Consider the following 12,525-nt stretch of genomic DNA (forward strand, 5'->3'; position numbering starts at 1 on the left):
TCAAAGAAGGTATGTTTGTTATGACTAGACATCAAAGGTCTACTTACGAATTAAGACTCTCTAGAAGCGACTGGCAGACAACATCAAGATATCCCGTTTCCACAGCATTGTGGGACACATCAAGCACAAAGAGGTACACAGCAGGTTGTGGTGGTCTCAGCTGGATGGCAGATATTTTCAGTTAGAATACCTTCTAATATGATTCAGTTCATCACATATAAGCCAACTTAAGTAATTACTTTGAGTGTAGACAAACTTTCTTTCATGTGATTGAAAAATATTTACAATTTACCATTTCCTTGAGATTTGATCACCACTATCTAAAATCTTTTCTCAATCAACCTCAAGACATATAAAATTTATTTTTTATGGCTTATGACAAAATATTTGTAGAGTACAGGCATCTTATTACACTCATGTAATTCTACATGTATCACCAACCTGTACTGGAACATATAATAAGCTTGATAATGTACATGGAGAAATATGACATAAATAAAATGAATAGCTTTAAAATATATTTAAATTGTCAAGCAAATACATTATTCTTGTTTTGTAACCCTACAAACAAAAATCCACCACCACACTTCACAGAAGAGATAGCTTCTAAATTACTACCCTAGTAGTATGAGATGGCCAAATACATGTGGGTACGACTGCATAGTTCTAACTCTGAAGTCAGGTGAAGGAAGAATAATGGGCTGGGCTGTTTGTATGGTTTGCTTGAAGCCCTTTAGCTCCAAATTCACATTATGTGCATGTGTATATACAAACGGTGTTCAGTATTTGTTTTGTGAACTCTTATATTATTATGCTAAAATATATTAAAATATATTATATGAAATTATATTAAATAATATTAATATCTACAAAATGTTTGTTAGCTTAAGACACTATTCTCCAGGAGGCCTTCTTTAACCAGATGGGGGACATCTTGCAGTTTTCAAGATTTTGTTCTTGTGCTATGAAAACACATACACGAATATGATATTTTCAACTGAATTGAAAAGTTAACTGAGCTGTAAGGCATCAACACTTCCCAAAATCCAAAAAAGGAATGTTGGAAATAGAATGATAATTGAGAAGATTGGAGGGATCAAGATGTGAGTGCCTAAATAATGACTTGACAACTACACTAGGTATTGGCTAGGTATGGAGTGAAGGACAGATGTGTTCGATCTAGAGAACATCAAGCCATAAAGATTTTAAGACCAATGGTCAAGTAAATTCCATAAACCATTCTTGGGACATATGGCGTCTAGACTGTGTAACACACTTGAGTAGCATATAAGTGGTAAGATGTCCGAGAACTTGCTCCTATTAGGGGCTGGAAAAATCTGAGAATCACTAGTGCCACAAACATCAATTAGATCCTTTTTATGCTTGTTATTAATATCTGATCAGTGAGTTATGTACATTTTGCATCACCACAACAAAAATACAATCTTAGACCAAGAAACACACTGGCCAAAAAAAAATAAATGAATGGGTGGAGAAGTGTGTGTCGTACAGACACACACTTCACAGACACATTCACAGATAACTATGACACACTACAGGTACTAATGCAACTGCATGCCATCAGATATGCAGGCTACTGAACTGTGCACTGATAATAAGAAGAGCTTAACCATCAAGCTGAAGTCCACAGGACACGGTGTCCGTGGTTTCTAAAAAAAATAAAAAATTTTGATTCATCTGACCACAGAACAGTTTTCTATTTTGATACTGGATAAATACTGGCACGCTCGAACTACACAAGATAGTTTCCAGCAACAGAGAGGTCATGGAAGCCTTTCCAACTGAGGATCATGCCAGTGATCTAAAGGATCTTGATTTTAGTGTTGACTTACTGCTTGTTCAGTCTTGGGATCAGCTGGAACCTCAAAAGATGATATATTCACTTTTCAGGTATCTAGCAATAAAGACATCTTTCATGTGTGCAGAATCCTGTCTATTAACAGCAACTATTAACAGCTTATATGGGCTTATATGATCATTATTAACATCTTATATAAGCCTTTAGAGGCCTTATTGCCCCAGTCCTCATACAAAAGAAAAGTCTTCCAAAGGGCAGTCCTCTCTGAACATTGTATATACTCCTGACAAGAATGGCCTGATAAGAGTAAGAGGTCTTCTTGCCTGGCATTTCCATGAAAAAAGTCATACCACCAAAGGCATCACATCACTGAGGGCGCAATTCATACAGCAGGGTTTTGGATCCAAGGTGCCAAAAGGTGGTAAGCAGCCTCATGTTCAACGGCGTTTGTGCCTGCCGTAGACTCTGTTAAGACTATTAGGTCCGACTGAGGGACAAACTTTGTTGGAGCATGTCATAAATTGGGACATGCTCCGACAAACAACGTAGCAGAGAGATTTCTATCTGAGCAAAGTTGCTCAGATAAGGCACAGTGAATGGCGGATGGGTCAAGTCACTCAAGCGTTTTCTAGCAAGGATCGAAAAATCTGTAAAGTGGAAGTGAAAATCATCAAAGACAGAAATGTTAAGTTACTCCTCAGACCAATAACTGAGATACTAATCCTGTTTTCTGACGACTAGGTCTACTTACGTAAAGGGCAGCTAAACTGTGGTATCTAGAGACTGCAGGCGAAGTGTGTAATAACAATAGTAGCAGTATAGTTTAGTGAAGCTTTCCCCCCTCCTGATGGACTTATTTGGTAATGCAAGTAGGTTTTCTTGTTTGTCTTGTTCTGATGGTACTAGCCTGTTTGGTAATGGAGAGGGACAAGCATGGTTGTATCTGTAGATTAATCCTGTTCCATCTAACATCTTTTTGAGCTTTTCTGAAGCATTGTCGGTATGTAGATCGCTTCTCACGTGTTTATATTGTAGTATAATGCAATATTTTACATATGGAAGGTGTTAATTGCATATGTTAATCTCTGTCTGGTGTTGATGTTACTATTATGCTAATAGAGAAGTAAGACATGCAGTAGAAATACACATACCAGTCATATGTGATTGATCTAGATAGGAGGTATTACAGATTGTTTTTGCTGTTTTGTTTCAGTTTTACCTTTTCTCAGCCTGCTGCATTAAACAGGTAAACAGCACTTCCTTTCTGTGCTGTGAAATTGGTTAACTGCATAAAACATTAAAGCCTTAGGTACCAGAATATTCACTTAGAAACTATTGTCTTTGGGGAGTCCCTGACTAAGCAGTTTTTTTTCACAGAAAGGGGAGGCATACTTAGCTGTATCTTTAAATGTTTACATAAACAGTCTTTACACATGCATTTTTAAATGTATTAAAAAGGCTAAACCTTTGTTTAAAACCATGACACTCACTCAATGAGGGTAAAGATTAAATCTTTTAAGGCACTTGTCATTAGTGAACTGATGATGAAATACATAGTGTAAAAGACAGAGACCACAGGTATATTTGATTTCCACTCAAAATACTAATTAAGAACTCTTTCTAAAACGGTCACTTCTAAAAAATACTTCTGAGGAAATTAGGATTCAAGATATAAAATGTGTTTATTAGAGTTAAAAATATAATATTCTTATAATTAATATATATAAACTAGAGAAATATATATATATATATATATATATATATATATATATATATATATATATATATATATATATATATAAAAAAACTACCGTGCAAGGCCTGGTAGACCAGTGCTACTATTACATAAACTATACTTAAATTACTTATGATTCAGAGATGCTTCAGATCTGAAAAAAAAATCCAAAGATGTTTGTCATCCTTCCACTGTGGAAAGAGAAATCAACACTGAATATATAAAGATGTGAAGCTGACAAGATGATTTTGGACAAAAAAAAAAGCCCACTTTGCAAATTTAGGACGATCCCTGGCAGAGAGAGGACCACAATGCCAAACAATGAAGATATAAGCTTACCATATATTCGGAGGGAGCAATAAATTCAATAGTAGCATTCTGGATCTCGGGTCTTTTGTGTGGCTCTCCATACGATCTGCTGACTGGATTGTACATGAAATCCTCAGGAACTAGGGCAAATAACAGTAACATGGAAAGAACAAATGAGTCATGGAATATTTGGAAAAATATATTTCTGATAAACTCTAACAAAAAAACACTGTAGATGAACATGTGTGGTAGGTATCCTAAATATAAGGTACTAATTTCTTAAGTTTAAAGCTTGCTCACCATCATTGACCCGATAGCACAAGTTGCACTTCCACCGTCTTTGATCCAGGAAGGATACAAATGGATTGATATAGGTTCTACAGGAACGACAGCGCACTATGCTACTGGACATAACTACAGGTAGTTGCTGCAGAGAAACAAATCAAGAGTGTAGCATTAGGAACTAACAACCTCATCTGCATCCTAATCCATCATCAATGTGCATAAAAACAAAAAGGCGTTTGACAAGCGATTTCACAAAAAGAATAATATGACATTGTAAGTTTGCACATATATTTCATCAAGCTTCATTGGGAAAAATAATCTTGCTGTTCCTTAACTTTTTTTTTTCAGAAACACTGAAAGATCAGAAAAAAGTTAAAAGAACTGTTGGTTTGTCATCTAGTCTTATGTCTGTTTCTTTTTTATTAAGAATTATTATTTTGAGTTAAACTGGAATTTAAAAATAAATTGGAAATAAAATAAAATGGGCACTCCTACCATTACTCACTCATATACACACAGTCATAACTGTAAACCTTACACTGTGCAAAGTATGTATCTTAAGGTAAAATGCTGAACACAGCAGCAATTTAAGGATGTATAGTGGCAAAGAAAGGGATAAGTGAGTTAACAGTCAGATAAGTGGCAGGTAAGTAAGATGCTAGAATAAACACTGGTCTGTGATGTAGTTTCAGAGGATGTAATGTTGAGAGTGATACTACATATAAATATATTTAGAAGTGCAGTTAGCAGCTGGAATATTGTTAACGTGTAATATTTTAACTGTTCAGGAGCGATGGCTTATGGGAAGAAGCTCCTCTGCAGCCTGAATGTCTTTATCAACCGGCTGAAGCCAGCCTGAGGAAGAAGATGGAACAAGTGGTGGCCGGGGTGTGATAAGTCTGATGACGATGGAGCTGATATTGCTGTCCTACTTCAGGTCTGTGGTGAATGTTGTGCCCAGGATCTTGCAGGACTCTATTGCCATCACAGTTATGTCCAGGTTGGCAGTGCTGGCAGGCTTGGAGGGCTCCTGCTGAAGTCCACTGTCTTTCTCCACTGTTTTCGTCGTATTCAGCACCAGGTTGCTGTGACTGCTCCAAAGGATGACCTCATCCACGCTTCTGTAAGCAGACTCATCACAGTCTCGCATGAGACCAAAGACTGTAGTTTCATCTGCATACTTCAAGATTTTGACTAAGTGGTCAGTGAAAGTACAGTCATTAGTGTACGGTGAGAAGAGCAAAGGGGAGGGAACACAACCCTGTGGAGTACCTGTACTGATGATCTGGGTGTTTGAGGTGAACTTTCCCAATCTCACCTGCTCTCTGCCAGTGAGAAAGTTGATGATCCTGTCACCTAGACACATCCAGCAGCAGTGTGAGGATCAAGTTCTTCGTTTTCTCTAGTGCATTTAACACCGCACAAACTGTGCTGGCAGGGGAGAAGCTTCAGTTGATTCAGGCTTATGAAACTTAGGGCAAAATAAAAGAGCCTACTGTGAACACAATAAAAGACGTGGCATTAGCAAGCCTGAGAAAATATGTAACACTCCCCAGCTCAGCCAGAGGGAGGTGTCTCTGTGACTCCAAAGGTGGCTTACTGCCTTGGCCGACTTGCTATCCATGCAGCAGAGTGGTGCACATGCTAAGTCTTGCCCTTGGTAGAAAGACTGTTGTCATGGGTTACTGAACACAGCTTCGAAAGTGTCCTTATGCTTTACTAGTCCTTATGCTTTACACTCCAGAGTCAGGCAATGGAGAAGCAGCTCTCAGGAAGTACATAAAAAAATAAAAATAATTCAAAGCAAGCAGGCAATAAGAGCAGTCCCTCAGGCTGAATTGCAAAAGGGCTGGTACAGCCTGTATTTTGTGGTGCAGAAAAAGGATTCCACGTCCAGGGTTCCACTGATACCAATACCAGTGTCAGGATTGGCATCGACAATTACTGATAGTGTCAGTATCCACCGTCTATTTCGAAAAGTATTCGCTCATCTGCCTTCACACACACGAATTTCAGTGACATCCCATTCTTAATCCGTAGGTATTAATATGATGTTGGCATACCCTCTGTAGCTGTAACAGCTTCAACTATTCTAGGAAGGCTTTCCACATTGTTTAGGAGTGTGTTTATGAGAATTTTTGACCATTCTTCCAGAAGTGTATTTATGAGATCAGACACTGATGTTGAATGAGAAGGCCTGGCTCACACTCTCTGCTCCAATTCATCCTGAAGGTGTTCTATCGGGTTGAGGTCAGGACTCTGTGCAGGCCAGTCAAGTTCTTCCACACCAAACTCATTCATCCATGTCTTAATGGATCTTGCTTTGTGCACTGGTGCACAGTCATGTTGGAACAGACGATCCCCAAACTGTTCACATAGTTAAGAGCATGAAATTGTCCAAAATCCCTTGGTCTGCTAAAGCATCAACATTTCCTTTCACTGGAACTAAGTGGCCAAGCCCAAATCCTGAAAAACAACCCCACACTATAATCCCCCCCTCCACCACACTTTACATTTAGCACAATGCAGTCAGACAAGTACTGTTCTCATGCATTGGATTGCCAGATGGAGAAGCATGATTACTCACTCCAGAGAACATGTCTCCACTGCTCAGTGGCAGAGCTTTACACCATTGCATTCAACGTTTTGCATTGCACTTCATGGTGTCACTTTGTTATAATACCACTGACAGTTGACTGTGGAACATTTAGTAAAAAGGAAATTTCATGACTAGGCTTGTTGCACAGGTGGCAGCCTATCCCTGTACCATGCTGGAATTCACTGAGCTCCTCTTTTCTTTCACAAATGTTTGTAGAAGCAGTCCACATGCCTAGGTGTTTGGTTTTATACACCTGTGGCCATGCAAGTGATTGGAACACCTGAATTTAATGATTTGGATGAGTGAGTGAAAACATTTGGCAAAATAGTGTACTTCTAACTAATAACAATTTCTGTCAGCTCGTTTGGCATCAGTTGACAAGCATCAGTAAAAATGAAAATCTTCAATAATCCTTATTGTCGTATTTCTTGGAAAGGCAGTAATAGATAAAAGAGAATGGTGCACCTATATTGGTCAGCTGTGTATTGCAGCAGCCTTTTATTTCAATCGAGCCATGGACTCTGCAGTAATGATAATACTTACTAAAGTCCAGTAGAGTCCAACACTTAGAAACGTAAGTGCAAGTGAATGGGACACATAAACCAAATGACTTGAGAAATTCTTATGTGCAACAACATTTCGCATTTTGCTGAGCCAGAGAAGCTGTTGCATGTTTACATGTTCAGACCACATGTTTATATTGTTCAGTCTGTTTTTCACCATTTTGCACAAGCATTAGCAATTATTATTATTCTGCAGAAGCTCATTTATAACAGTAATAATAACAAGACAAAGTGGAATCAGTATAATCATCTCAAGGTGGTGGGACAGGGGGTATTATATGATAAAGCAACAGGGAAGGGGTTGTTGTCTTCAGCTCAAGTGTTCACTCTACATCAAGTATACGGAAGCATTCTACCTAGGTGAAGTAGTCACCTGAACCGACACTACAGAGGAGGCCCCATAGCAAAAGAATGGAAACTCCACCCCACGGTAGTGGCACAGACCTGGGAGCGTTTTGGCAGGGCAAAAGAAAATCTCTTCGCATTCAGTGAAAACAAACATTGTCCCTTGTCTTTCTCTCTGGCAGATCCTATCTCAGGTAGACAAAGGAAAGTGCTCACTCCTGACCAGAACTGTGGTGGCTCTCCCGTGTGTTGGAGAGTTTGTTCCCTTCCAATGCTTCATTGTTGACCTTTCCATCTGGAGCTATTAGAGCAAAGGCTCTCATTCTCAGTTATAAAGGTCTATTTGGCAGCTACATCAGCCCGTCATGTTGGCTTTGGGGAGGTGTTGCCGTGGGCCCATCTGCACTCATTACTCTGCATCATCTATGCTGCTGGTATGATTAAAGGGGTCTTCAGCCAGACATGCAGCCAATGTATTCATTTCTCGTTCATCTTCCTCAGGGAACAGTGGTTATATGCATGACTCTTACGTCTTCAAGGCATACATAGTAAGAACACATCAGGCACAGTCGTCTAGCAGCAGTAAAATTTGATCAGAAAATCTGTTGACCCAAAAAAAGATTTTGGTACTTACTGTGATTTTTGGTAACTAGCGTGATATTTAATTTTTTTTTCAAATGTGACCGCCTAACACATCTTACCTAAATTAGATATTTTTATGCATGGATAATCTGGTTTTACAAATTTGAATACACCCAGAGTGTGCTTTGAAATGTCTGTATTATCTATGAAACTATAAATATTCATCATTAAGGAATCCTGATTGGAGCAGAGCATTTCTACGTGAAAAGTATCATCTTTCGGACACTGCCCAGTGAATGTTCGATGTAACAGCTTTTGCAAAATAAGTTTAGCGGGGGGGTCCGGGGACACTGAAATTGCTGATTTGCATCTTCATGCAGCTTCAAAAGTAAATGAGAAGACAGAGCAGTGTATAGGTAATGGACCATTTAAGTGAACTGCTGGACTTACTGAGAGATCCTTAAATGGGTGCAAGAGCAAACCAAGGGGCAGTTTCGCTTTATTTAAGAGTGCCTGTGTCTGAGGGATGCTGGTAAGTGTGCTACAGAAGACCCTGTGGAAAAGAGGAGATGATTATAAAACTGAAAATAAACAGATCAAATAAAAACAAACAAACAAAAAGACTCTCCACTACTTACAGCATCATCATGATCTCTATTTTTTTAGAATCCTATTTATCATGTATTTAACTTCTTTATTTTTCAGCTCTTATCTTTTTAACTGTCACCATGGCTACATGCATTTCCAAATTGTATAATCAGCATTGTGGGCATGTATTTACTCTGGGCTACAGTTGAGTTTTTGCAGGTCCTGAGGCAAGCATGGTGTTGGTGCAGGAACAGGTCCAGGGGGCAAGATATTACGTTCCTGCAGGAGGTTGACCACTCTTAGAGCCTCTGGGGTCTGGGACTGCAGGCTTAATGCCGACAAGGATGGACTTAGTTGGGCTGGACCTACAGAAGGCTGGAAAAAAAGAATAGAAAAAAAATTTAAGGCAGGAAAAAGTCATTCACTATACTATCCATACATCTGTATAAAAATTGAGAAATTCAATATTATATAGCTTTTTTCATACATTTTTTAGAACTGCAACATCAAGCTTGCAGTTAAATTTTTAACGACACTTTCTTTTGACCCAACTATTTCAATGTGAGTAAGCAAAATAACATTTTCCTGATGCTAAATTAAATCTCAGTGGCTTGAACTATCCAAAATGGAATCAAAGGCCTTCTGAACCAATGATTCAAGAAAGAGTCAATGTAAGTCATAATTGGACTATGCCCATGTGCTCATTATTGCTCACTCTCATTGCCAAACATATATAGAATTAACCAGGCAAGTCACATGGTAACGAGCTGGGAAATGGCAGCTCCAGACTTGCCCACTGTTAAAAGGTTTGTTTTAAACTTTCGTACTTCAAAAATTGTATAAAATTGACATCCAAGGGTTCAAGACAGAACCGAGTTGGACGTAAACCTAGTAATGGAGGAATAAGCGCTACCAAACATCTAATTCGAGGAGGGCAAACCTGCCTGAATGCCACTAAAAGTGAAGCTAACGTTAGTGGCATGATGCTGTCGCCACAGTCAAGCAGCCAATCTCCCAACCTGAAAGACCTTCTCGAAGAAATTAGTAAGATGAACACAACTTTGCAAGGAGTGGCAAGTGATGTTGCCACCGTAAAATCGACGACCACCAAACTCAAACAAAAGGTCAATGCCATTCAAGTGAGACTTGAAGAGGCCGAGACTCGCAACTCGCATGTGGAAGACCTATCAGACCATCTGGCAGGCACTAACGAGAAAATGGCTAAACGGCTCGAGATGCTTTGGAATTTGGTTTTCCATTCAACTCTTTCTCAGGCGGTATAGCATCAAGTTTTACGCTCATCGTTGTGCTAAAATGCCGTTTAGCAGAGCACTACAAGTGGATGTACCTTTCTCTCTCCCATAATGGGCTCCAGTTATGTTAACTTAATCACATGGAACATACACGGTTGCGGGTTGCCTATTAAAAGGGAAAAGATACTTTCATTTTTGAAGTCCAAACAAATCGATATTGCCTTTGTTCAAGAAACACACTTTGAAAATAAAAAGAAAATGTTAAAACTGAAACGGGTCAGTCACATATTCCACAGCTCTGTGTCCAGCAAACACTGTGGAGTGGTTATACTTGTTAATAAAAAGCTTGACTTTGTATTGCTACGTCCATATAAGGGTGTGTGTGTTGTCGTCAGACCAGTGCAGTTTGTTGTTTAGATGAACACCCAGGTACTTGTAGGTATTGACAATCTCAATGTCTCTACCCTGGATGTTCACTGAAGTGGGTGAGGAGAACTTAGTCCTGCGGAAATCCACCACCAGCTCTTTGGTTTTAGCCGTGTTGATCTGGAGGCAGTTCTGTTGGCATCAGTCCACAAAATTCCTCGTAACTTCTCTGTATTCCCTTTCATCATCGTCTGAGATGTAGCCAACGATGGCAGAGTCATCAGAGAATTTCTGGAGGTGACAGGTTGAGGTGTTGTGGGTGAAGTCCGCAGTGAAGTGGGTGAAGAGGAATGGGGCCAGGACTGTTCACTGCGGGGCGCCTGTGCTGCAGAGTAGTGTTTCTGATACACAGGCCTTAAGTCGCACATACTGCAATCTGTCTGTGAGGTAGTCCATAGTCCATGTGATGAGATGGTGATCCACTCTTGCTCTCTCCATCTTGCTCCCTAGTAGAGTGGGCTTGATGGTGTTGAAAGCACTTAATAGATCAAAGAACATGATTCTAACAGTGCTTCCCGCCTTTTCAAGATGAGCAAGGGATCTGTGGAGTAGGTAAGTTATTGCATCCTCCACACCAATGCCTGGCTGGTAGGCAAATTGCAGAGGATCCATAGCTGGTCCCATCAGTGGACAGAGATGGGCAAGAACAAGTCTTTCCAGAGCCATCATCAGATGTGAGGTCAGTGCCACTGGTCTGTAGCCATTCAGATCACTGGGGTGTGCAGTTTTGGGATAGGAACTACACATGATGTCTTCCAGTGTACTGGCACTCTCTCCTGTTTCAGGCTTAGGTTAAAATATCCTTTACAATCCCACACAGTTGGTCTGCGCAGTGCCTCAGGATCCCAGGACTGATGTTGTCTGGACCTGCTGCTTTCCTCACCTTCATCTTCCTCAGTTCCCTCCTCACCTGTTCTCTGCTTAGGGGCAGAGGAGCACAGGGCAGCTCCTTCTGAGAGCTTCTGTACTCTCCTCATTTCCTCTTTGTTTCCAGATCTAAATGCCCTCTTCTTTTCTTCCTGAAGGGAATTCTGATCTGGGGTAACCCAGGGCTTATTATTGGAAAAACACCGTACAGTCTTGGTGGGTACAGTGTTCTCCACACAGAAATTTATGTAGTCTGTGATGCAATCAGTGAGACCGTCAACATCCTCACCACATGGGTCACGGAGAACCTCCCAATCTGTTGTTTCAAAGCAGTCCTTCAGAGCCTCATAGGCCCCGTCGGACCAAATTCTCACCTGTCTTGTGTTGACAGAACACCTGTGAACAATGGGTTTGTAGACAGGCAGGAGATGTACCAGATTGTGATCCGACTTCCCAAGGGTGGGAGGGGTGATGTGTTATATGCATCCTTTGTGTTTGCATAAAACAGACCCAGTGTTTCATTGTCTCTTGTGTTGCAAGTCACATACTGTTTGAAGTTGGGAAGTGTGGAGGACAGGGAAGCATGACTGAAATCCCCAGAAATGAGGATGAGAGCTTGTGGATGCCGTGTTTGGAGTGTGCTCGTGACGGAGTGGATGATGTCACATGCGCACGCGTCAGCGGAGGAAGTAATGTACACAGTTATCGCAAGAACATGCGAGAAATCACGTGGTAGATAGCATGCTAACAGCTGACATTTCTGCTGCATATCTGTTGTGTCCTGGATTGCACAATTTGTCGTTTTTGTACATGGCCAGTCCCCTTCCTTTCCTCTTGCCGCTTTCCTTTGTCCCGTCTGCCTGCCGAATTTGGAAGCTCTCCAGTGCGATGTTAGCACCCGGGGTTAGCTCAGTTAGTCACGACTCCGTAAACAACAGCAGGCTGAACAGCCGGTATTCCCACTGGTGTCGCGTCAGCGCCGCTAACTCCACGCTAAAATCCACTTTATTGGAGAGCGATCTTACATTCCCCATGACGGGTTTATAGCGTCTTTTCCGAGCGCGACGCTCGACACCAGCGCGTTTCCCCTTCTTCGCCTCCTCAGCTCACGTGGAATCTCAGCGAAGCCAACTGGTGTAGCAACAGCGTTGCTA

The 12,525-nt window shown here is 40.7% G+C and overlaps 1 protein-coding gene across 1 annotated transcript in view; it reads right to left on the bottom strand.

Moving 5' to 3' along the window:
• The window catches only part of sec24a (SEC24 homolog A, COPII coat complex component), a 63,237-nt gene that overhangs the window by 30,232 nt on the left and 20,480 nt on the right, over positions 1-12,525 (bottom strand). The window contains exons 5-9 of the mRNA XM_017705316.2: positions 9,019-9,200; positions 8,688-8,790; positions 4,164-4,290; positions 3,894-4,003; positions 48-160 (exon numbers count right to left, since the gene is read on the bottom strand). Coding sequence (XP_017560805.2) covers positions 48-160; positions 3,894-4,003; positions 4,164-4,290; positions 8,688-8,790; positions 9,019-9,200 — 635 coding nt within the window. The remainder of the gene's footprint in view (positions 1-47; positions 161-3,893; positions 4,004-4,163; positions 4,291-8,687; positions 8,791-9,018; positions 9,201-12,525) is intronic.

The sequence above is a fragment of the Pygocentrus nattereri genome, chromosome 16, assembly GCF_015220715.1.
Source record: "Pygocentrus nattereri isolate fPygNat1 chromosome 16, fPygNat1.pri, whole genome shotgun sequence".
Lineage (NCBI taxonomy): Eukaryota > Metazoa > Chordata > Actinopteri > Characiformes > Serrasalmidae > Pygocentrus > Pygocentrus nattereri.